Here is a 26,421-nt window from a genome sequence, read left to right on the forward strand (position 1 = left end):
ACTTTCACTGCAGATTTGACAAAACGCAAAGAAAGTAACTATCTGAGATTTCGAAAGATAGCTACAGCACTCGGCCCAAGGTTTAAGAATCTGAAGTGTCTTCCAAAATCTGAGAGGGATGAGATATGGAGCATGCTTCCAGAAGTCTTAAAAGAGGAAGACACTGATTGGGAAACTACAGAACCCGAACCACCAAAATAGAAAATCAACTTTCTGCTGGTGGCATCTGACTCAGTTGAAGAAAATGAGCATGTGTCGGTTATTGATTAGATACCCGTCATTAGCATGGAGGCATGTCCTCTGGAATGGTGGTTCCAGTGGGAAGGGACCTAGGACCCTTTAGAGCATCTGGCACGTAAATATCTTGCGACGCCGGCTGCAACACTGCCATGCGAACGCCTGTTCTCACTTTCAGGTGACCTTGTAAACAAGAAGCGGGCAGCATGATCTCCTGCACATTGTAACCAAACTTGTTCTTCTGAGTGATTGGCCCAACAAGCAGTAGGACTGAGTGGAGTTGTAGGCTCCAAAGTTTTACATTGTTTTATTTTTGAATGCAGGTATTTTTTGTACATAATTCTACATTTGTAAGTTCAACTTTCATGATAAAGAGATTGCATACGGTACTTGCAGTTGGTGAATTGAAAAATACTATTTCTTTTGTTTTTTACAGTGCAGGTATTTGTAATAAAAAATATAAAGTGATCACGGTACACTTTGTATTCTGTAAAAACAACAAGGAATCCTTGTGGCACCTTAGAGACTAACACATTTCTTTGGGCATAAACTTTTGTGAGCTATAACCCATCATCAGATGCATGGAGTGTATTCTGTGTTGCAGTTGAAATCAATATATTTGAAAATGTATAAAACATCCAAAATATTAAATAAATGGTATTTTATTATTGTTTAAGAGCACGATTAATCACGATTAATTTTTTTAATCGCTTGACAGCCCTAGAACATAGTAATTGTAGTAGTCTATATTAATCTGTAACGAGATATAGATTAACAGTATATAACCAAAGGGTTTCTGTCGACGACTGTATTTTGTTAATTCAGAAGTCAAAAGGAAATATTAACATTTAAATGAAACTTGGGTGTAATAATGTCATAGTATATATTTCTCTTTTTAAAGTTTGTGGGAAACTGTCTATGAACTGCTTTATAGATAATTACCTTATATTAATCCATGTAGTTTTATTACCTGTGATGTTTGGGAAATAGGAGCTTACTTCCAAAACCTATTGTTCACCCAAGGACTGCCTGCTGTCGAGAGGCTGCAAAAACTTCTATATAAACTCTTGGGACCTGATCCTTTTATCTCAGATCTTCTTAAGCTTTATTCAGGGGGAGTTTGAGTCGTAAGACTGAGATCTCCAGTCCTCTGTGGACCGCCCTGATATTGAACATTTGGACATTGGACTAGAACGTGATGAAATGATTCTGAAAAGGACTCTTTTCAATTATAACACGCCATCTCTATGGTGAAACTGACCTATGGACTCTATTCGCATTTGTATGTCTAATGATCTTTTAGCCAATACTGCCTTTTCTTCTTTTAATAAATCATACTTTAGTTAACAAGAATTGGCTGTAAGCGTGGACTTGGGTAAGAACTGAAGTATTCATTAACTTGATGGGTAATATGTCTGATCCTTTGGGATTGGTAGAATTCTTTATATGATGAAGATTTTCAGGAATCCCCATCAGAATCTCAGAGGACATTTTCCCACATCAGGTATCGTTAAAGACTTGCCTCTGTTGTCACTCTGTCAAATCAGTTCTGAGTGATTGGCCCAACAAGCAGTAGGACTGAGTGGAGTTGTAGGCTCCAAAGTTTTACATTGTTTTATTTTTGAATGCAGGTATTTTTTGTACATAATTCTACATTTGTAAGTTCAACTTTCATGATAAAGAGATTGCATACGGTACTTGCAGTTGGTGAATTGAAAAATACTATTTCTTTTGTTTTTTACAGTGCAGGTATTTGTAATAAAAAATATAAAGTGATCACGGTACACTTTGTATTCTGTAAAAACAACAAGGAATCCTTGTGGCACCTAAATAAAATAATAAAAATAAATAATAATAAAGCTTAAGAAGATCTGAGATAAAAGGATCAGGTCCCAAGAGTTTATATAGAAGTTTTTGCAGCCTCTCGACAGCAGCAGGACCAAAGAACCCCTCCTCACCTATGCTCTTGAAGCAAGAGCTTGCAATTCCAAGGGCCTCAGAACAGCGCAGGTGCCTGCCCACACCTTACAAAGTGACCAGAAGGGGAGCTGGTGCTGCTTACCTTGTAACCCAGTGATTAGTGCACTCCGCTGTGATGTAGGAGTGCTAGGTTCAATTCCCCCATCTTCTGAAGATGGGAAAGCATGTGAGCAGGGATTTTCCAGGTGCATGTTTTAGGCAACAGAACAATTCTCATTCTCGCTCCCCCGAATTCGATGACTCTTCAAGTATTTATTCTCAATGGAACAGCTTCAACAGGAGAGAGTGAGGGAGCCCCACCTGAGAATAGCCCATGGGTAGGGCATGCTCTTGAGAGATGTGGGAGGCCCATGTCCAAATCTTTTCTCCTCCCCAGGCAGAGGGGGTATTGAATGCAGGTCTCTGACATCCTGGGTGACTGCTTTAATCAGTGGGCTGAAAACTATAATATGGGCATCTTCCCCACCAGGTCCTCCTTGATTTTAATGGCACCTCTTCCAGGAGAGGTGCTCAGAGCATGCATACCAGATCTGTCCTCACAGGGGTTACAGGCAGGGGAGTTGTGCATACCTTCCCCTGGTGTGTGGATCATGCTGGAGCTTACATGAGAGACAGGCATCCAGATGAGGCATGACGATAACCTAAAACTGGAAATTAGAGGCCTAAATCTGGGGTTTAGGTGCTCAACTACCTGTGTAGACCTGGACCATATTTTCTACTGATAACGTGAACATAAATTCAGAAGCAAAACTTTGTTAACATAAAGTAAAACTGCGTCTTTGGTGCCCCCCGCCATTTGTTAAACTTTTGTCACAAACAGTACCCCGAGCTCAGCGCCACCCAAGTCCGGCATCCCAGGCAGTCACCTGGATCGCCTGCCCCTACATTTGAACCCGTGAGAAACTCTTCTGCCAGGAAATAGTCGGTAGCAATGATGCAACAAAGCAAGAGCTAGAAGCCTTGTGGTTAAATACACCTCTCCTTTTTGTTCTTTATATTTCCATGCACTTCACAACCCTTATCGCTAATGAAAAACCACACCCCCACACCAGAGAGGCATCAGACACTTCCACAGCCCCTAGGGGTGCGTGGAGAAGCAGTGTTTGAGAGGGGGTGTGAGCAGCAATGCCAGCTGCACCATGCATCCAGATCAGGTTCTGCAGGTGGGTGCCGGGAGGAGAGGGGGGGTTACAGGGATTGGCATGAAGGGGGCTCGGTGCGGGGAGCCCACGGGGGCCAACGGCGCCAAAATACAAGTTCACCCAGGGCATCATTTCCCCTAGGGCTGGCCCTGGACATACATGCTGACACAAAGCACAAGGCCCTATGTGCAGGCTGGATAGTAACATACTACTGTAAGGTCCAGGCTAGCATCATAGTGACCTACACGGCTCTCCTCACTGGTGTTGGGTTCACACAACCAATTTAAGGGAAAAAAATCCCACATCTGCCTTCAAAATTCAAACATCACAGGTGGAAATTAAAGTTCTTCCCCCTCCCATCCCTGGGGTGGCAGGGAGGGAGAGGGAGGAGCTTCCAGGGGCCATAGAGATGAGGTATCCGGCTTTGGGTAGACAGGGGTCCTCCAGGGGCACAGAGACGAGCTAGAAGGCTGGGTAGATGGGAATGGTTCAGGTCATAGGCGCTAGGAGGACTGGGGCTAGAGAAGCCCATTTTTGCTTTCCCATGGGGCTGTTCCCCCTCATGCCTCAGTGGCAGTGGCTGACCCAGGATCCTCAGAGTCCCCTTGGATCACAGAGGACAGTGGCAAAGAGTCTGCACAGTCCCGGGGGCAGTGAAATTGACCTCTCTGCCTCCCTCACTCAATGCTCTCTATGGTTTGATAGTCCAGAGACTGCACAGAGCTGAGACCTGATGCAACTTCCAGGGTCATAGAGAAAGCATGACAGAAAGTCCACAGGAGGAGGTCATAGAGCCTATGGTCTAAGGCCAGAGAGGCTGATCTCAGGGACCCCAGGGGAGGGGGTGGAAGTCAGAAAGAGGCGAGGGGCAGGCAGGGGTGCAGGGGAAGCGGTGGAATGGGAGTGGGGAGGGGACAGAGCAGGGGCAGGAAGAAGTGGGGCGGAGACTTAGGGGAAGGGGTGGAGTGGGGGCAGGGCTGGGGCTGAGGGGGAGTTGTCCCAGGCCCCACAGCCCCCTAGGGATGGCCCTGCCCCTCTTCCCCCGTGTCTCAGGGACACAGTCTGAGCCGGGAATTACCCCCACCACCCAGAGACAGGGTCAGATTCTCGCCCCAGGGACGGAGCCCGGCAGGAAAGTGAAGATCGGGGCCTCGTCACCAGCATCAATAAATGTCACCTGCCCCCGGTCACAGTCCAGACAAACCCGGATCCTGCTGGGGACCCAACTCAGGGGCAGAGTGGTCACAGGGGAGGTGAGAGCCCAGAACTGATCCAGCGCATACCCCACAGCCCAGATCCCCTATTTGGGGCATATCTCTCCCTTCCTCCTCACAGACTCTCTGGCCAACCCCACAACCCAGGATCCCTCATCCCCCACCTCCACCTCCCAGCAATGTCTCCCCGAGATGAATCCCTCACAGCCCAGCATAGAGGGCTCAGTGTGAAATCTCTCAGGGTTGTCGGGCAGATGCTGCTGCATTTCTTCCCACTTCCCACTTTTCAAATCCTCAGACAGCACAAGGTTGGGATGAGCCGTGTCTGGATCCAGAGTCACATTCGCTGTGGGGGAGAGAGAATCAGAGCATTTGTGGCAGAGCTCAGCCCTGGGGGAGGCTGGGACCATTTTTCACTCTCCCCAGCAGCCCTGTTCTGGCTGGGACGGGCCTGGATCCCAGGGAGCTGCCTCTGTGCTGGGCACCTGAGACTGAGCAGAGATGTCACTGGAGTTCCCCACTCTGTTTCTCATTTGCCTGAAGAAGCTTCAGCTCCCAGCTTCCCCTGCTGGGCCTTCTCCATTCCCAGCAGCAGAGAAACTGGGGTAAAGGAGGGGGATGTGTCAGCCCTCAGGGCAGAGAGCTTTCAATTTAGTATTAAAGGTTCTGTGAATGTCCATGAGAACCCCATGGTCAGAGTTAAGGGTGTTTGGATGCTGCTCAGGGAGAGTGTTTCTGTTCATCAGCATAGGCATGAACTCAGCACTAAGGTTGGTGTCAGGATCTTTTGTGTGACTTCAGCTCGGGATCTCCTCTGGATTTCATGGCTTCATTGTAGTGCTGGGTGTGTCATGACTGGTGTTGGTTTGGTTGGTAACTTTAGGTGCAATGTGTTTTCATGGGAATTTTCTTATAATTTAAAGACCGTTTCCACCTGCAACCTCACCCTGTCTTTGTGCTCCTAGGGTTTCCCCTCTTTTTGTCCCCAGTGCAAATGGCAGAGTGTCTGGAGGGGGAAAGGCGAAAAGAGGCGAGATTTCTTGCTTTCATGTTTGTAACAATATCCCCACTCTTAACTGACCTAACTTGGTTTGAATTTTGACAGAGAAACAGAGAGGGACAGGGACACACTCAGATCTTTAATATAAATAGAAACAAATCTGAAACCTTCTTTTACCTCTCTCATTCAGGCATCTCACAGCAATGAAAGCAACAGCCATTAGGTCTCACAACCACCCTAGGAGATACAATCTGTCAGAGAGATTTCCTTTCCTCTCATCAGCCCCTCCCAACCTCCAGACTCCAGCTGGTTTGTCTCATTCGCCTATTGCCTTTTCTCAGACCCGAGACCCAGATCCTGCAAAGACTTTAGCAGACTTTGGTCCCTTTGTTGCATCCGATGAAGTGAGCTGTACTAACGAAAGCTTATGCTCAAATAAATTGGTTAGTCGCTAAGGTGCCACAAGTACTCCTTTTCTTTTTGCAAATACAGACTAACACGGCTGTTACTCTGAAATTTGGTCCCTTTGACATTAATGGGATGTTAAGAGTTTGCAGGCTCAGGGCTCGTAGTTGTAGGTCCCTTGGGTTTATTCACTCAGCATCTCTACAGAGCTCAGCACAATGGGGCCCTCGTCCTCCAAAGAATAATAAAATTGTTTAATAAGTGTTGAGATTGGAGCTGGGAGAGTGTTGGCTCAATGGGCCAAATTCACCCTAATTGGCAGAGAAATAGAGCGGGCAGTTTGCGACTCCCCCAGTCAGTGGCTCCAGAGGCCCGTGCAGACCTTGGCACAGGCAAGGCAAGTCCTGAGATGCAGCCAGAGTAGCATCCCTGTGTCTGTGACCCCCACGGGCTTTGCCAGTTGGGAGAGAAAATCAGGGACTCAAAATTAGGCCATTTTGCTAAATTTGGGCCTCAATGTTGTGACCTTTGTTAACTCATGAATGAATGTGAGACATCCTGACACCTGGGCACCTGTTACACCAGCTCAATTGCTTTCCTGTCATTCAATAGATATGACCCCCGTGGCCAGAGCCCATCCCCTCCCACAGTCTCAGGGGCTCATCCCACTTTCCCCACCTAGATCCCTTCTCAGCACCTTTGCATTTCCTCAGAATCTCCATTAGGGCAACAGTTTTCTGGGAGAAATTGTTGAGTCTCGCTTCTAGTTCAGGAGAAATCTCCACTGGCTGCTGGAACTTCCCCTTCTCCCACCTGGAGAGAAAACTTCACGTTTGTACATTTCATTTAGTGACACGTTATAATTTGTTGTTAGTGAAAGCTGCTGCTCTAATGGGCCTGGAGTCAGAGCAGGTGGAGCACAGGCTGTGGTCGTGAAATCTTCCCCCAAAGGTCTCATTAATATTCTTCAACTCTGTCCTGGAGAGACCAGCTCTGGGGATAAAAGGAGGCAATTGAGTCTCCGTGGCCAATTCACTCCTTGGCCTCCATGCTCTGAGGGACAGGAGGTTCCCAGGTGAAGTGTTGTAGAAATCTGTCCTCTAGGAACTAGATTGAGACACTAGCTCCCCACTCCCCAGCTCATTCCACACAGGGCTTCAAACAGCCCTCACGTGGGAAAGACTCTTGATCGCTGCTGCCCTGGGCTGAATGGTGTCCAGTACCCCAGCAATGATAGGCCCATATTCCATCCCCACAATCTTGAGGCAGCCACTCCCCGAGCGATGTGACATCTCTAGGAAATACTGGGTCAGTCTTTCCCACTGAATGGAGAATTCCAGAGTCTTCTGTAATATGGTGAGAACCTCAGGATTAAACAGATCAGAAAGATTTGTATCCAAAATGTGACCTTCCCTACACATTTTGCTGTAGAGCCCTTGGGAGATGCGGTGCTAACATCATCATCACCACCACCATCACCATCACCAAGCTCTTTCCCAGCATTGTGAAGTGTGAGGGGGAGTGAGAGAGAGCCATGTACCTGCTCAAGGTGCATCTGACATCCTAGAGAAGAGAGAGAGAGAGAGAGAGAGAATGTCAGTCCCACTTGACAGAGGCAGTGGTTCCCAGGGAAGGGATTTTGCAAATATAGGGAACAGAGGCCATGGATTCCCTGAGCTAATGGGGCTTTCCCTTCTCGCATATCTCTGTGTCTTTAATTCTGCAATGACCAGTTGTCATTCACATGTCAGCAATGTACACGCCAAGTTACAGTGAGATCTCTGACTGCTGGACCCCCGTGCTTATGATTCTGAAGTCCTCCCTTCCCTGTGTGGGGATCTCCAATGTTTCTAACTCAGTCTCACCTGCAGGAATTCACTTGCTGGCTTCTGATACTTCCCCTCCAGCTCACTCATCAGCTCACTGAGACGGGAAATCTCATCCGAGAGTATGGTGTCATTTTCTTTCTGTATCTTCACTATCTCCTTGTCCAGCTTTTCCAGCCGGGCCAGCAGGAGTCACTCTTGTTGCTCCAGGAACTGCCTCAGTTGCTGAAATTCAGAAACAATTTTCTGCCTCTCCTCTTGTATCTGTTTCTGTAAAGCAACAGGGAAAGGGCTGGTCAGGGACAAGGAAGCAGCCTGGGGTCTTTTATGGAGTGCTGAGTGTGCAGGAGGGAGAATTTCTTTGCAAACCTAAGATTTCTGACACTTGATTCTACCCTGTGGTTACTTGGGAGAGGATTCTCTTACACCTCTTTCATTTCTCCCCAATGTATCTGGAAAGGGATGTTTCCATGTCTGACGTGCTTAGGACGTTGTGTTATCAATGGCCTCTGAGAATGGAGATCCAGAGCAGCAGGAGGCAGGACTCAGCATTACACTGACAGAAGTTCCAAGGGAAAAAAGAAATCAAAGAATTCACCAACCCAAGAAATGACGCAGACAGGGAAAGTCACAAGGGCTAGAAATTAACTCATTCACTGACACAAGAGCTTAGATTCTGCACATGAACCTAACACAGAAAATCTAGGATCATGGAGAAACGTACTGAATTTTTTCCTGTAGAAAGAGAAATTATTTGGGAGGTTTCATTCTGAGGGTTCAGAAGGGTGGGTAGGGGGATGTTTTTCCACCCAAACCCAAGGTGACTGTTTGTCCTAATGGATTTATGACATCGGGGCACCAAGGGAATGAAACCGAACAACGGAAATAGAGAGAGTGTCATATTCCAACTTGTTTCCAATTCAGTCATTTTATAGATTAGAGAGAGACCTCAATTATCTGAGTTTGACTGGTATTTATTCATTCACTAATTAGTAGCATAGCACATAACAGGAAACTGGAGTCACATGGTGGTGAATCAATTAAGGTGGTTTTCAGATTACAGAAGTGATACTAATCCCAGAAACCAACCGGGCTCCAAATATGAGCTGGGATTCTCCAAGGAGCCCAACTCCCAGTTGAATTTCAGCTCTGAAGCCCTGGGGACTGCACTGGTGTGACAGAGCGGGACTAAGTGTTAGGGCAAACTCCCAACTCGCAAATATAGACAGGCCTGCAGCTCTTGTGTTTTAAGCTGCACTGATCATTGAACAGCTTCTGTTCTGTAAAAAGTTCCCTTGTTTCACCAGTGGAAGTTGGGTTTGACAAGGATTCAACTTCTCAGTTAAAGGTTTCCCATGTCAGGTATCTTTAAAGACTTTTTTTTTTTTTGAAAAAAATTAACCTGTCATTAAAATCTAAAGTTATTGCCCATTAAACTTCACAGCAACTTGACAGGACTCCTGGGCAGCCTCCTCCATGGGAAACACCTTAGGAGCGCGGTGAGCCTGGGATCTGTCACACACCACACAGATGGGGGTTTGATCCTCTTCACAGAACAGTTTCAGAGCCTCCTGGTGTTCCCCACACACCCCACCACCTCCTGCTCCCTTTGCTGCCTGGAAACTCAGCCGCTTGGCGATTTCTACCATGTTTGCCAGCTGCTTGTTGGGCCTGAGGTTTCTCTGTTGCACAGTTTCTCTGCACTGAGGGCAAGAGGCGGCTGTATTGGATCCCTCCCAGCACTGGCTGATGTAGGCTGGGCAGAAATTGTGCCCAGTCTATAATCACTGGGTCCTTAAAATACTCCAGACAAATGGGACAAGCAACTTCATCCTGGAGACATTCCACAGGGTTCTCTGAGGCCATGGTTCCCTCTGGGCAGTGTAACAGGGTTGGCTTCACTTTCCTGAGCTCAGAAATATACCCAGGATCCCCCTGTCATAAAGAGCTTGCATGAGCAGGGGCTGTGTGTCTGGAGCGATATTTAGGCTTGAAAGAATTATGTATATATATTTTACAGTATTTTTTCAATATTTATTAAGTTACATTTTCACAGTTGCACAAAAATCTGGGTCTCAGCATTTCCCCCCCAATTTTTATCAACTTAAATTTTCACTTGTGGGAAATTATGGGGGGATACGACAATAGTGGGTCAGTCAAGAATTCTTTAATGACAGTAGACACTGAGATTCAAAAAGTGAGGGCTTTATAACCATGAAAACACAGACTGTCAACATCCCCTGTCAAAATATGCAAAGTAACTCTCCTTAAATCAAACCTGAATAAGTTTTCAAGCAGCGTTGTCCTTAATTTCCATATCTGTAATTTTCATTTATTATCAATTGAAATATTTTGCCATTGGTTTGTGTGTATACAGCTATATCAGTAAAAAGCTAATCCTTCCACCCCAGTGATATTAAACTCACAGGCTAAAAGCTTGGTTAAGCTGAAATCCATGTTTTCAAGACCTGATTCTCATTTACAATAAGGGCTGCTCTGGCTCAGCGTAAAGGGGCTGCAGCGTCACCAACTTTCATGATTTTATCACGAGTCTTGCAATATTTGTTGTGTTTGTTGAAGCCCCACCTCCTGGATGCAGGTGATGAGGTGAGGCGTTCGGCTTCTGTTTTCTAAACAAAGGATGTTTCTAGCTCTCTTCCTTGCAGAGAAAAACTTTTAAATATCACCCCAGTAGCTCTCCTTCAGCCTCTTCAACTCCTCCCCCTCCTTCCTGTTTCCTGTCCTTTTAGACTCCCAACAGCCAGTGCTCCCAATTCTAATCATTACAAGCAACATCTAAACACCACAAGACACTGGAAAGAAAGCAGTTCTACAACTTTAATTCATTTCCCTTTCAATGTCCTAATGCTCCAATGTTTGGGTTTCAAATGCTGACCAAGACTCTTGGTCTAAGAAATATTTTCAGTCAGATACAGAGCCTTTAAAAGTAAGTTTTAAGTGCTGGAACTAGGGGTACTGGGGATGCAGCACCCCCTGTCTTGAAGTGGTTTCCATCATATACAGGGCCAGCACAGTGGCTACATGATCTCTAGATTATTCTTGGACATGATATTTTTGGAGATCTTTCTGTTTCGTCATGGACTGAACATTTTCACATTATGTGTTGTAACTTGATCTTTCACCCTTAATATAAATGAGCTGATGCTGAGCTACAGGGGTTAAGATGTTTTCCGGAACGAAATATTCTCTAATGTTTCCCTGCAGAAATGTGGAAACAGAAAATGTGGACAGACATTTTAGACTGCAATTGAAATGATTCCACAATTTGCAATTACACGTTGATACTCCTGATCAGAATCTAGCCTACTGTCGTAAAAAGCAACATTTCCAGGGAAACCCTGATTTTCCTGAAGCCACACTTTCAGATGAGAAACATTTCTGTGTGAAAAATGTCAACTAGCTGTAATTATGGAGGGCTTTAGCTATGGAGGAATAGAGATCTCTAATAGAGATTGTTCAAATTGTTCATGTTTTAAACATAGGTGCCGACTCCATGGGTGCTCCGGGGCTGGATCACTCACTCAGGGGAAAAAATTAGTGAGTGCTCTGCACCCACTGGCAGCTCCCCGCCCCAGCTCACCTCCACCTCTGCTCTGCCTCCTCCCCTGAGCGTCCCTTCCCCGCTTCTCCCCCTAGCTCCCAGCGCTTCCCGCTGCAAAACAGCTGTTTCACGGAGGCAAGTGCTGGGAGGGAGAGAGAGGAGGGGGAACGCGGCGCCCTCGGGAAAGAGGCGGGGCCGGGTCAGGGATTTGGGGAAGGGGTCCAATAGGTGCAGGGAGGAGGTGGAGTTGGGGAGGGACTTTGGGGAAGGGGTTGGAATGGGGGTGTGGCAAGGGTGGAGCCAGGGCGGGGAATGGGGGTTGAGCACCCACCAGCACCGGGAAAAGTTGGTGCCTATGGTTTTAAAGAAAACTATTTGGATTATTGACTAAGTAAATATAAGTACTGCAGAAAGGGATCTAGGGGTCACAGTGGACTACAAGCTAAATATGAGTGAACAGTGTGACACTGTTGCAAAAAAAGCAAACATGATTCTGGGATGCATTAACAGGAGTGTTGTGAGCAAGATACAAGAGGCCATTCTACCGTTCTACTCTGCATTGATTAGGCATCAACTGGAGTATTGTCTCCAGTTCTGGGCACCACATTTCAAGAAAGATGTGGAAAAATTGGAGAAGGTCCAGAGAAGAGCAACAAAAACGATAAAAGGCCTAGAAAACATGAGCTATGAGGGAAGACTGAAAGAATTGGGCTTGTTTAGTTTAGAAAAGAGAAGACTGAGGGGGGACATGATAGCAGTTTTCAAGTATCTAAAAGGGTGTTACAGGGAGAAGGGAGAAAAATTGTTCTCCTTGGGCTCTGATGATAGGACAAGAAGCAATGGACTTAAATTGCAGCAAGGGAGGTTTAGGTTGGACATTAGGAAAACTTCCTAACTGTCAGGGTGGTGAAACACTGGAATAAATTGCCTAGGGAGGTTGTGGAATCCCCATCACTGGAGATATTTAAGAACAGGTTGGATAGACATCTACCAGGGATGATCTAGATGGTGCTTGGTCCTGCAGTGAGGGCAGGGGACTGGACTTGATGATCTCTCAAGGTTGTTATGCCAAGAAAACTACACAGGATCATTTCAGGGGACAAGACAAGAAAATGCCACGTTTATTATAATAACACAATTTGATTTATAACCAATAACTAATATCTTGGGTTCGATGCCTGTGACGGCTAACTGGCCAGGAAAGCCGGGCACAAGGAAGAGCTGGGTCTCTGTTGGGCATGCACCGATGCCCTTCCATGTTGGCTGCAGAATGGTACCCTCCAAAGTCTTCCATCTCATCCATCCTTTTTTGTAGGCTTTAGTTTCAGTCTAGAGTCTATAGGTCTTGCTGTGTCACGCTGCCTCTAGGTTCGGTGTGATTGATCACCCGTCAATTGCAGACATGACTTTCAGCCTAGGACCTGGCTTTGATGTTTCTTCAATTGTACTTTTGTTCTTTTCTTTTGAGGGTGGACTCCTCTTACTTTGTCAGGGCTGTTGTCCGCATCTTCAGACACTGGGTGTTTACACTTTATTTTATCAGGACAGGCTGGGGCTAGAGGTTGATTCCATCATCCATACATACCTCATTCACACATCTAAACTAAACTAATAAGATTACATTAGGCTTTTGCAAAATGGAGTAAGCATTTTTAAAATGGAGTTTGGGACAAATTAAAATGGAGTTTGAGTTACAATATGGACAAGTGTAAGAAATGGCAAACAGTGAGCAGAAGTTACAATGTTGAAACAGTTCAAGTTTCAGTGATTTAAGCAGCAATTGGATTGAAAGTGAAACTCAATTAACCAGTTACTGGGGTAACCGATTTTATGAATGAATGTTGCAATGCCAGACAGCTACCAGTAAGTCGGGAATCAATTTGGAGTGGGCAAATCTACTGTGGGGGTTGCTGAGATGCAAGTAGCCAACATAATCATTGAGCTGCCGCTATCAAAGGTAGTGACTCTGGGAAATGTGCAGGTCACACGAGATGGCTCTGCTGCAATGGGATTCCCTAACTGTGGTGGGGCTATATACGGAATGCATATCCCTATCTTGGAACCGGACCACCAGGGCAGCCAGTACATAAACCGCAAGGGTTACTTTTCAATGGTTCTGCAAGCACTGGTGGATCACAAGGGACATTTCACTAACATCAACGTGGGATGGCCAGGAAAGGTTCATGATGCTCGTGTCTTCAGGAACTCTGATCTGTTTCAATGGCTGCAGGAAGGGATTTACGTCCCACACCAGAAAATAACTGTTGGGGATGTTGAAATGCCTACAGTTATCCCTGGGGACCCAGCCTACCCCTTAATGCCCTGGCTCCTGAAACCGTACACAGGCACCTTGGACAGTAGTCAGGAGCTGTTCAACTATAGGCTGAGCAAGTGCAGAATGGTGGTAGAGTGTGCATTTGGATGTTTAAAGGGTCGCTGGCGCAGTTTACTGACTCGCTCAGACCTCAGCGAAACCAATATTCCCATTGTTATTGCTGCTTGCTGTGTGCTCCACAATCTCTGTGAGAGTAAAGGGGGAGACGTTTATGGCAGGGTGGGAGGTTGAGGCCAATCGCCTGGCCACTGAATACGCGCAGCCAGACACCAGGGAGGTTAGAAGAGCACAGCAGGAAGTGGTGCACATGAGAGAAGCTTTGAAAACCAGTTTCATGACTGGCCAGGGTACCGTGTGACACTTCTGTTTGTTTCTCCTTGATGAAAACCCGCCCCCTTGGTTGCCTCTAAATTCCCTGTTAGCCACCCACCCTTCCCCCTTCGATCACAGCTTGCTTGCAAGGGAAATAAAGTCACTATCATTTAAAAAACATGTATTCTTTATTAATTGATTATAAAAATAGGGAGATAACTCACAAGGTAGCCCAGGTGAGGTGTGGGAAGAAGGCAGGAGGGAAGGAAAAGGCCACTTTAAAACTTCTTGAATGACAGCCTTCTGTTGCTTGGGCTGTCCACTGGGGTGAAGTGGTTGGGTGCCCGGAGCCTCCCCACCTCCCTCCCCCCATGTTCTTGGGCATCTGGGTGAGGAGGCTATGGAACTTGGGGAGGAGGGAGGGCAATTAAACAGCGGCTGCAGCGGCAGTCTGTGATCCTGCTGACGTTCATGAACCTCCACCAGAGGCCGGAGCATGTCCGTTTGATCCTGCAGTAGCCCCAGCATTGCCTCATGTCTCCTCTGATCTTCCTGCCACCACCTCTCCTCACGTTCATCGGCCACTTTCCTGTACTCTGCTATTGTGTCCCTCCACACATTCTGCTGAGCTCTGTCAGTGCCAGACGACTGCATGAGCTCAGAGAACATTTCATTGCGCGTGCGTTTTTTTTGCCGCCTGATCTGAGATAGCCTTTGGGACGGAGGAGGGAGGCTTGAAACATTGGCAGCTGCTGGAGGGAAAAAAAGGGAGTGAAGTATTTTAAAAGATACATTTTACAGAACAATGGCTATACTCTTCCACGGTGAACTGAACGATTCACATTACAGAGCACGTGTGATTTTGGTGCGAGGTCGCATTTTGCATCTTCTATTGAGTGCCTGCGGCTTTGGGGTGAGAGATCACACACGCCGCGCCGGGCAGCAGAATTCGGCTTGCAGGCGGCCATGGTAAGCCATAGTTTTTCGGCTTCTGCAACCTTCATAACAGCAGCGCCCTCCTCTCCTATACCAAGCAAAGCAGGTTGAGTTGGCCATTTAGTGCTGCGGTTTTCCTGTTAACGTGCAGCAGCAAAAACCAAACTAACCCGCCCCGCCATTCAATTTTCTGGGATGATTGCTTTATCTCTCCCCACACTGTGTGGCTGGTATCAGGGAAGATCCCTGCTAGCCAAACATGAACAGCTCAGCGCCAAAGCTCCCCCGTACCTCCACCGCGTGGCTAGCTGTGGGGAGGATTTCCTTTCAGCCACAGGCAAACAGCCCAGTAGGAATGGCCACCTCTCAATGTCGCCTTAATTAAATTCCCCTATTTCAACTAGGTTACCATGAATGATATCACTCTCCTGATGATAACACAGAGAGATAAAGAATGGATGTTGCTTGAATGCCAGCAAACACCGGGACCATACGCTGCCAGGCTTTGTCATGCAATGATACCAGATTACTTGCTACTAGCATGGCGTGGTAAAGTGTCCTACCATGGAGGACGGAATAAGGCTGCTCTCCCCAGAAACCTTCTGCAAAGGCTTTTAGAGTACCTCCAGGAGAGCTTCATGGAGACGTCTCTGGAGGATTTCCACTCCAACCCCAGACACGTTAACAGACTTTTCCAGGAGCAATACTGGCCACGAATGCATCCCCCGTCCTCAGGGCTACTTAATCATTAAAAAATGCTTGCTTTTATAACATGTATTATATTTAAAAGGGTAAACTCACCAGAGGTCCCTTCTCTGGCTTGGTTGGGTTGGGAGGGTATTTCAGTCAGGGTGATAAAAAGATCCTGGCTGTCGGGGAGAACGGTGTGCTGTGTGCTCTCCTTAAGCTCGTCCTCCTCCTCCTCATTTTCCCCATCTGCAAAATCCTCAGGCATGGAGGAGAGTATCCCATCCTCGGAGTCCACAGACCGGAGTGGGGTAGTGGTGGCGGCCCCCCCTAGAATGGCATGCAGCTCAGCGTAGAAGCAGCATGTCTGGGGCTCTGTCCCGGAGCGTCCGTTTGATTCTTTGGTTTTCTGGTACGCTTGTCTGAGCTCCTTAAGTTTCACGCGGCACTGTGTTGCGTCCCTGCTGTAGCCTGTGTCCCTCATGGCCTCGGAGATTTTTTGAAATGTTTTGGCATTTCGTCTTTTGGAACGTTGTTCTGATAGCACGGATTCCTCTCCCCATACAGCGATCAGATCGAGTACGTCCTGTTTGGTCCATGCTGGAGCTCTTTTTCAATTCTGAGACTGCATGGTCACCTGTGCTGATGAACTCGCCTGGGGCGAACAGGAAATGAGTTACAAAAGTTCCTGGGGCTTTTCCTGTACACCTGGCCAGTGCATCCGAGTTCAGAGTGCTGTCCAGAGCGGTCACAATGGTGCACTGTGGGATAGCTCCCAGAGGCCACTACCTTTGAATTGCATCCACACTAACCCTAATTCGAAACAGCGATGTCGATTTCAGCGCTAATCCCCTCATTGGGGAGGAGTACAGAAATCGGTTTTAAGAGCCCTTTTTTTATGTCGAAAAAATGGCTTCATTGTGTGGACGGGTGCAGGGTTAATTCGATTTAACGCTGCTAAATCCAACATAAACTCGTAGCATAGACCAAGCCTTAGCGATTGGCAGAAAAAGAAGTAGCACCGAGTGGACTTCTAGTCTCTAAAGGTCTTAATTGCTTTATTTTTGAGTGCACTTATATAATTAAAATCATCTATGTTTCTAAGTTACACTTTCCTGATAAAGAGATTTCACTACAGTACTTGTATGAGGTGAATTGAAAAATACTATTTTTGTTTTGAATGTTTATAGTACAAATATTTGTAATAAAAAATAATATAAAGTGAGCACTCTACACTTTCTATTCTTTGTTGTGAGAAATCAACATATGAGAAAACGCAGAAAAATATCCAAAAACATTTAACAAATTCCAACTGGTATTCTATTGTTTTACAATGTGATTCATTGAGATTAATTTTTCTAACCCCGATGAATTTTTTTGAGTTAATCACGCGAGTTAACTGCAATTAATCAACAGCCCTACTATCTTCTTCCAATATTTTAACAACACCAGTTTACATTTCAAAGTTCTACTCTATATTACTTGGAGTGGCCCCAAATACCATTTACACACTTTTCTAACATGTCTCTAAAGGTTGAATCTGGGTCAATTAGCCTGCAAGGTTCTTAACTCTTTTGGGCCAGGTGTCACAGAAGTTTAGATCGTGTGTGAATTTTCCCGTGTTTAATGAGGTGTGATCTCTGTGTACAACTTTTGCTCAGTCCAAGCACTTATGGAGTCTTGTGGATTCCTTGATGTAGAACAAGGACTCATCAGTTTCTGAAATGTATCCCACAGTCTAAGCCAGGGGTGGCCAAACTACGGGCTGCGGGCCACATCCGGCCTGCCTGAGCGCCCGGTGGGGGAGGCTGCTCCCAGCCCATCCCCTACCTTCCCCGCTCTCCCGGAGCCTCAGCGCACCGTGTGGGCAGCGCTCTGAGGGGTGGGGCTGCGTGCTCCTCCGGGAGAGTGGTGCAGCGTGTCTGGCTCCTGCCGGGCCACCAGCAGCGTGGTAAGGGGGCCGGGGCCGGAGGGTTGGATAAGGGGCAGGGAGTCCCAGGGGGGAGTAAGGGGACGGGGGCTGTTGGGGGGGGGCGGTCAGGGGATGGGGTACATGGGGGGGATTGGATAGGTGTGGGAGTCCCGGGGGCCTGTCAGGGGGCAGGGGTGTGGATAGGGGTTAGGGCAGTCAGGGGACAGGGAGAATGGGGGATTGGGAAGGGGGTGGGGTTCTGGGGGGGTGGTTTGGGGCAGGGGCCCCTGGAGGGGGCAGTCAGGGGGTTTAGATAGGGGATGAGGTCCTGGGGGGTGGTTAGGGGTGGGTGGGGGGTCTCTGGAGGGGGCGGTCAGGGGACAAGAAGCAGGAGGGATTGGATGGATCAGGGATACTGAGGGGGGCAGTCAGAAGGCAGGAAGTGGGAGGGGGTCAGATGGAGGCGGGTCCAGGTTGTTTGGGGAGGCACAGCCTTCCCTGACGCAGCCCTCCATACAAGTTTTCAACCCCGATGTGGTCCTCGGGCCAAAAAGTTTGCCCACCCCTGGTCTAAGCACTTATCGGACCTCTCTTCAGTGTGGATTGTCTGATGTTTAACAAAGTCTGACCTCTGTATGAAACTTTTTCCACAGTCTAAGCACTTACGGAGTCTCCCTCTTTTGAGGACTGCCTGATCATTAAGAAGCCTTGACCACGGTATGAAAGTTTCTCCATAGTCTGAGCACTTATGGGGTCTCCTGTGTGGATTCTCTGATCTAAAACATGAGCTGAGCTCCTTATAAAACTTTACCCACAGCCTAAGCTCTTAAGGGATCTCTCTTCTCTGTGGATTAGCTGATGTTTAACAAGGTCTGACCTATGTAGGAAACTTTTTCCAGTCTGAGCACTGATGCAGTCTCTCTCCTGTGTGGATCTTCTGAGTGTTATAAGATTCGATCTTTGTGTGAAACTTTTCACATGGTCCAAACACTTATAGGGTCTCTCTCCTGTGTGAATTGCCTAATTTGAAACAAGTTCTGACCTCCATTTAAAAGGTCTTTCACAGGCTAAGCTGTTATGGGGTCACTCCTCTGTGTGAATTCTCTGATGTAAAACAAGGGATGACATCTATTTGAAACATTTTTCCATAGTCTAAGCACTTACGGGGTTCTCTCGTGTGTGTGGATAGCCTGATCTTTAGAAGGGCTAATCTGTTTCTGAAACCTTTCCAAGAGTCTTATGGTCTCCCTCTTGTATGGATTGCTTGATGTTTAACAAGGTGGGACCTATGTATGAAACTTTCCCCACAGTCTAAGCACTTTGGGGGCTCTCTCTGGTGTGGATTGCCTGATGTGTAAGAAGGTTTGACCTCCGTATGAAACTTTTCCCACAGTCCAAGCACTTATGAGGTCTCTCTCCAGTGTGGATTGCCTGATGTTTAACAAGGTCAGACCTCCATATGAAACTTTTTCCACAGATTAAGCACTTATGGGCTCTCTCCCCAGTGTGGATTGCCTGGTGTCTAACAAGGCGGGACCTCTCTATGTAACTTTTTTCACAGATTAAACATTTAAGGGGTCTCTCTCCAGCGTGGATTGCCTGATGGTCAAGTACGGTTGACAGCATTATGAAACTTTTTCCACAGTCTAAGCACTTATGGGCTCTCTCCCAGTGTGGATTGCCTGGTGTCTAACAAGGTGGGACCTCTGTATGAAACTTTTCCCACAGTCTAAGCACTGATGAGGTCTCTCTCCAGTGTGGATTGCCTGATGTTTAACAAGGTGGGACCTCTGTATGAAACTTTTCCCACAGTCTAAGCACTGATGAGGTCTCTCTCCTGTGTGGATTGCCTGATGTCTAACAAGGCAGGATCTCTGTATGAAACTTTTCCCACAGTCTAAGCACTTATGAGGTCTCTCTCCTGTGTGGATTGCCTGATGTTTAAGAAGGTCTGACCTCCGTATAAAACTTTTCCCACAGTCCAAACATTTATGGGATTTCTTTCCTGTGTGGATTAGCTGATGTTTTGCGAGGACTGAACTCTGTATGAAACTTTTTCCACAATCTAAGCATTTATGAGGTCTCTCTCCAGTGTGGACTGCTTGATGTTTAACAAGATCTGACCTCCGTATGAAACTTTTTCCACAGATTAAGCATTTTTGGGCTCTCTCTCCAGTGTGGATTGCCTGATGATCAAGTAGGGTTGATCGCTGTATAAAACTTTTTCCACAATCTAAGCACTTATGAGGTCTCTCTCCAGTGTGGACTGCTTGATGTTTAACAAGGTCTGACCTCCGTATGAAACTTTTCCCACAGTCTAAGCACTTATGAGGTCTCTCTCCAGTGTGGACTGCTTGATGTATAACAAGGTCTGACCTCCGTGTGAAACTTCTCCCACAGTCTAAGCACTTATAGGGTCTCTCTCCTTTGTGGATTGCCTGATGTCTAACAAGGTGTGACCTCCGTATGAAACTTTTTCCACAATCTAAGCACTTATGAGGTCTCTCTCCAGTGTGGACTGCTTGATGTTTAACAAGGTCTGACCTCCGTGTGAAACTTCTCCCACAGTCTAAGCACTTATGGGGTCTCTCTCCGGTGTGGATTGCCTGATGTATAAGAAGGTTTGACCTCCGTATGAAACTTTTCCCACAGTCTAAGCACTTGTGGGGTCTCTTTCCTGTGTGGATTCGATGATGTAAAACAAGTTGTGACCTCCATATGAAACTTTTTCCACAGTTTAAGCACTTATGGGGTCTTCCCACAAAGGTGCCCTGTGATTCCCTGTACCCAGGAATCTCCTGCTGTTGATTCCCCTCCTCGTTTTCACTCACTCTCTCATCACCTGCTGGGACAGAGAGACAATCCAGACAGGAGTCATTTTGCTAGGGAAAAATTAAGAGGAATAGCACCGAGGGAAAACCCAACATAGTAAAGCTGCACAGATGGAGCAATTGGATTCTGCCTCCAAATCCCACCCAAACTTTCACAGAGAAGGAACGTTGGGAAGGAAACACCTGCAAGTAACAGGACACGTGGGAAACAATGTCAGTGATAGCTCCTGACTGCAGCCCTGCCCTGGGTGAGATGAGGAAGGAACTGAGGGAACTTACTGATACCACATTTCTGGGATTCTCAATTTTTTCCTTCATTCCCCAGATGGTTTCTGTGTCAGTCCTCACCTGTGTGGGTGACTCTCGGGATCTCTCTTTCCTCACCGGCCTGGAGATCGGGCACCCACGGCTCTTCCCCTCGTTCCAGTTGGGCGATCAGGTCAGGTTTGGGAAGGGGGAATCCTGTACAGGTGGTCAATTCAGATCAGAGGAGGGTATGGAGGACTGAGAGAGCGTCTGTCAGAAAGGACATTCCGTGGGTGGCACCTGTCCCCGTGCTGTGCTGGGAGAACGTGGAATCCAAAGGGACGGGAACGAGGTCACTGAGCCCCCTCGGGGGAGGCAGATGTCTGGGGAGGTGAGGGGAATTGTGATGCACACCCAGCTCTCGTGTTAAACCCCTGCCTATTTCTAAACCTGCGAAGCCCAGAGCCCTCCACATGACTGGAGCTGTTCCCAAGGAGGAGAGAGAAGAGGGATTCTGTGAGTGACCGAGAAACAACACAGACAGGACAATACAAGAGTTCTTCACCTTGCAAGCTACGGGGCTCTGGTGGGGATGATTTAGTATGTGCCTTAGGTTATGACACCCTGGTCTCATTGGAGTGTGATGAGGGAAGAACCTCAGCGGTGCCAGACACACAAACCCTCCCCGCACCCCGCAGCTTCCAATAACCAAGGAGCCACGAATCCCTTACCCAGCGAGGTCACTGTCTCGTAATTCTCCCGCATGACGTCCCTGTAGAGGGCTCTCTGAGCGGGATCCAGCAGAGCCCCCTGCCCCTGGGTGAAATACACAGCCACCTCCTCGAAGGTCACCAGCATCTGGAACAAGAGTTGCCCACTAAGCATCTGCTGCCCCAGCCACAATCCCACTAGTTACGGGGGAGAAGGGTGAGAGAAGCAGATTCCTCCCCCCACCCTGCTCAGAGCAGCCAGGAGGCTCCAGGGGGTGGGGAGAAGGTGAGAACTTCTTATCCCCACCCTCCAGCAGATGGAGCAGGGCAGGCTCTTCACATTTCCCACATACCTGCCAGCAACAGGCTGAGATGGGAGGCAGAGCTCTGAGCCGGAGCTGGGGACAGGGACAGGAATCCCGACAGCTTCCCTTTGAATTTCACAGCAGCCTCTGGCCAGTGGGTCAGGCTCCAGCACTGGGAGTCTGGTCCATTTTCCCAGCCCTGCCCAGGGGGGCTGTTCCCTGTTTCAGAAATGGGGGAATGTTTCCCCCTTCCCCCCTACCCACCAGTGGGCCTGTTCAGAGAATCAGGCCCAGGTCGATCATGTTCCAGCAACTTTATCACACCCCGTCCCACCCCGGGTGATTAACCCCTCTACGATGCCCCTCCCCCACCACCAAAAGCTCCCTGAAAATCCCCTACCTCAGCTGGCTCCATCACAGCCATTTCCCTGCCCTGTCCCCTGCAAGATGGGACAATCTGGAGCGAAACGTGGACGCGATTCCTCAGCCTGTTGGAGGAGCAGGGAGATTGGGCAGGTTTCATAAGGGGCTGGAGTCCATGTCACTCCCCGATTCCCCCCAGGCTCTCTCCCTGCAGACAGACGCTCTGATTCTATGACTGCCATGCTGGGAACAAACCCAGTTAGTTCATTACCTCCCCGGCCACACCACCAGCCTCCCCCACCCCCGCGCTTAGAACTAACCCACCACCTCCCTTCTAAACCTCCCCAGAGCAGCATCTCTGAGCCAAACGCTGGAAAAAGAGCAGAATCAAAGGAGTCACTTCAGGGTACTGCCCCACAGTGTATTGTGACCCCCTCTAGCTCTCCCCCGTCTCCCTAAGTGGTGCGGTGCTCAGCAGAGTGAGCAACTGGCTTTTCCTCTCTCAGCTCCTGCCCTTGTTCCCAGGAGAGCTGACTGCCGCGGGGGTGCAGGGAATGAATCTGGGCAGAGCTGGGAACCTCCCTCCCCACTTCCTGCTCCTGCTGCCCCTTCAAGTCTCTCCACTCTCCCTTTTTGTCTTCTTCCCTCGCTCTGGGAGAACTGGCGGCTGCCCCATTGTCTTGGGTCTCTCCATCATCTGCAGGCTCAGGTTCAGGGGCTGGTATGGTCAAAGTGGTTCCAGCCACTGGAGAAAGTGCCCCTGGGCTGGTCTCAGAGGGGTTGATGAAGCGGGATTGTTCTTAATGTTTTCTCTGAATACTGTGTGTGTGCCTCAGTTTCCCCATGTGTTACACAAGTACCAAGCTGGTGGGATACAGGGGTGTGATCATTGCAGAGACCTCTAGAGGGCAGGCGTGATGGCAGAGTGGCTGCTGGGCATAGAGAATGGCCAAAATTCTCTATCCTGGCAAGTGATGGCCAGAGCTCATCCTCTGCAAGGAGCCAGCCGAAGATGTTGGAGAACAAAGAGAGAGGGGGAGGCCAGGTGACCTGTTTTCCTGGGAAAGAGAGAAAGCATGGGGGAGGGGCAGCTGGGTGTCAGTGAGGATGGGGGGCTGGAAGCGGCTCAGTCTCCTGGTTTGGGACTCAGCGGGGAGAGCCCAGGACTCAAGACTCTGGATTCCCCCCAAGCCAGACGTTGCCGAACGCTCTTGATTTCTGTGCTAACAAGCTCTGTTCTGTGCCGCCTTCCCAGCGACCAATAAACCCTTCTGTTTTCCAAGCTGGCTGAGAGTCACAGTTGACTGCGGAGGTGGGGTGCACGGCCCCTGTGAGGAGCATGTCAGGCTTCTCCTTCGGCTGCCCCTGGGGTTCAGACTGGGGCTATGCGCCCTCCATGGGCTCTGGGGCTGGAGAGGCTGGGGCCACATGCTCAGTGGGGGGGATGTTGGGGGTGCTCAGGGGTTAGGGTCCTGTCCCTACAATGCGAGGAGGGCTCACCCCCCACCAGCTGTACCCATTGTTATCCCCAGCCCCTAGTCCCAGGCAGGGGGCCTGAAACAATCTGTACGGAGGGGGAAGCACTGAGAGCCATTGAACCAAACCGTAAAGCCTGGATAGGATGGAAACCCCTTCAAGCCAGGGGGTGCGGCAGGGCCCCGCTAGCCTAGATCCAGAGCCTGTGCTGCCCCCCCCCCGCCCCGATTGTGCCCCTGGGCCCCGCTCCTTCCCTGGCCCAGGATGGGGCACCCACCCTGCATCCAGTTTGGCCCTGGCCCACCTTCTGCCCCTCCCTATTTGCCCCCCTCACAACTCCCTGAGCTGCAGCCCGGGGGTGACGGGGGGGGCGGGTCTCTCTTACCTTCCCTCCGAGCGGGGCCCCGGGGCAGGGGCCGGGCCGGGAAGGGGCCCTGGCCGGGCTGGGGGCTCTGCCCTGGGAGAGGCTCCCGGGGAGCAGCGGGCAGGGCCCGGCTGGAGGTTCCCCTCTCCCGGCTGCAGCCCGGGCTCCGGGCTCCCAGCACCAGCCGCCGGGGCGCGGGGATCTCGCCGGGAGCCTGGGAGCCGGAGTCCCCGCAGCGGCTGCGAGTCACTTCCTGCGGCCGGGCCTGAGCCCCGCGATCCTCCCCCCAGAGCCGCCCCCCAGCCGCTCCTGGGTCCTAGCGATCAACCCACGGCGCTGCAGCATCCCTGTGCCCGGCTTCTGTTACACTCACAGGCTCTAAGGTCAGAAGGGCCCCTCATGAGCATCGAGCCCAGGGGTTCTCACGGCCACATTTTTGGTGGCCTCAGAGTGTGGCCAGCTCTGACACTTTTCCCTAAAATATTGAATGAACTTTAGGGGAAACCAGTAAACATGCAGGGAGGTAAGCGGGGAAATGGTCCCATTACTGTGGGGAACTTTCCTGACTTTACCCCCCACTGCTGTGGAATCAAACAGCAGAAGGATCTGAGTCCTCGCTCCCTCTTCCCTCACCCAGAGCCTGCCTCACCTTGAGGGCTCCCCTTCCACTCTCTTGTGTGGTAAAGTCCTTATAACCCCGACAAGGCTGGGCCCAGGCTTCCTGGGGGGCTTGGCCCCCAACCTTGGTGTGACCACGCAGGACACGCGCTGCAGCGTGCCCACTCCAGGGTACTTTCTCTGCTCTGGACGCTTCCCTGACCTCCTCCCTGACCATTGTCTATACTCCAGAACAAATGTAATTTACTAAACAGCAACTAATTAAAAAAATAATCAGGAAACAATGAGAAAGGCGAAAGGAAAACACTTAGCCCCACTCTGTGGGCACGGGGGCAGTTCACAGTCCATCCCTCCCACGTCCCAGGCCTCCTGCCCAGGCCCTGGCTGTGCTGCAGGGATGCCGCAGGTCAGACATGTGCTCTGGCAGTGGCCACACGCCCTCAGGCTCTAGGTGACAGGACCTTTTTCCCGGTGTCCCCGGAAAGGTGCAAATCCAGAGGACAAATAAAAAGCCCCCACACTTGGTAATCTCTGTAACTGATTGGGGGGAGGGGAGCAGGGGGTTGGACTCATGATCTTTGAGCACTTCTGGCTGCTGACCTAGTTCTGTCCCTGCCCTCCCGCTGGGTTCCACGGGACGGAGGCCTTGATCTGGTGTTATACCAATAAAATAAAAACCAACAGGATCTTATTAAAGGGAAAAAGGCAAAATACCACATTTATTGGGAATACAGAAAGAATCATAGTAAGCAGTTAGTTATAGCTATAACATTCCATTCCATTCTCATATTTATTCACACATTCATTCATACAAACACACACACACCCAGGTTCTGCAAGGTTGTTATCATAGTTACCAGCCTTAGAGTTGCTCATGCCAAGCCACTGGCCAGGTGGCCTGGACATGAGGAGGGAGCAGGGCCTTGTCAGATGCTCATCTGATGCTCCTGGAAGTTGGTTTGCAGAATCAGACCCCAAAGTTCTCACTTTTTAGAGTCTATATTTATAGGAATTTCTTCCTATGCCAGTCTATTGGAATTGCTTCATCATGCTGTTGCTGAATCAATCAGCAGATAGCACATTCCTGACGGCTCCCTGCTGCTAGATGTTATCTTGTTCTTTGGTTCTCCCATTCTTGAGGCTGTTGGGTGGATTCCAGTCTGCCCTCCGGGGGTCCTCTGGTTATTTCCACTTGACGCCTTCTTCAGCCGATGGACATTGGATTCTTAGGCTGGCACCACCCTGATCATTCAGTTATTATCCACACCAAGCATCCATCCACATACATCCTCTATCTCTATTTTAATCACAATTGTTAATACAACAAAAGGGCGGGGAGTCTCTGGGTGCTGTTTCTGTTGTTACAGAGTATTGCTTTGAGTCTCTCTCTCTGTGAATTGCTTTGAGAACAGACTCTGTCTTAGAATGTACTAACGCAATTAGCAGCTTGCAAGTTTCACGCATAGAGGGAGAGAAACAGTACCAAAAACCAAGAGACCTCTTAATTAGTAATACCCTGGAATTTAAACTATGGGGAATCAAACTCATTTGTGATTTTAATACAGAACTTCTTTAATATGATCCAACACTGGAACACCGCCGGGGGGCAGGGGAAATGCCAGTACGATGGGGATGACTTCATCAGCTTCCACGTCCAGCTTTGGGTCTCTTATCCCTGTCTGTGTCCCATCTCCCACCCTCCCGGAGCCATGGCCCGGCTCCCGGCCCCACCTCGAGGGGGTAGAAGGGCACAGAGAGGGATAAGGGGGAGGCAGTGTAGCTCTAAAAATCGCTCCACTGGGCCCAGAGCAATTCCAGCCTCTCCACCTGTGCTTTGCCGGGATAAACCCGTCATGATGGCAGCCGGGATGCTGGGCAGATGCCCATGTTGTGAACTCCTTAACAGGTTACCAGTAGAATTGTAATAGGTGAAAGGGTTACTTTTTACATGCTATTTTCA

The 26,421-nt window shown here is 48.9% G+C and overlaps 2 protein-coding genes and 1 pseudogene across 2 annotated transcripts; all 3 read right to left on the reverse strand.

The window, feature by feature from the left end:
* Positions 1-4,408: 4,408 nt before the first annotated feature.
* LOC144274132 (zinc finger protein RFP-like) lies at positions 4,409-9,670 on the reverse strand (annotated as a pseudogene).
* A 4,475-nt stretch (positions 9,671-14,145) lies between these two features.
* On the reverse strand, positions 14,146-17,669 carry LOC144274133 (uncharacterized). The gene is made up of 2 exons (XM_077832781.1): positions 15,751-17,669; positions 14,146-14,765 (listed from the first exon to the last, which is right to left on the reverse strand). Exons 1-2 carry the CDS (start codon positions 16,118-16,120, stop codon positions 14,146-14,148), a joined length of 990 nt encoding a protein of 329 aa, XP_077688907.1. The 5' UTR covers positions 16,121-17,669.
* A 190-nt stretch (positions 17,670-17,859) lies between these two features.
* LOC144275173 (uncharacterized) lies at positions 17,860-22,255 on the reverse strand. The gene is given in 6 exon segments (XM_077834324.1): positions 17,860-18,871; positions 18,874-19,209; positions 19,212-20,390; positions 20,728-20,841; positions 21,357-21,483; positions 22,041-22,255. Coding segments are annotated over 6 exon segments (1,965 nt in total). The 5' UTR covers positions 22,164-22,255; the 3' UTR covers positions 17,860-18,785.
* Between the last annotated feature and the right edge of the window lie 4,166 nt (positions 22,256-26,421).

The sequence above is a fragment of the Eretmochelys imbricata genome, chromosome 14, assembly GCF_965152235.1.
Source record: "Eretmochelys imbricata isolate rEreImb1 chromosome 14, rEreImb1.hap1, whole genome shotgun sequence".
In the NCBI taxonomy this organism is placed as follows: domain Eukaryota; kingdom Metazoa; phylum Chordata; order Testudines; family Cheloniidae; genus Eretmochelys; species Eretmochelys imbricata.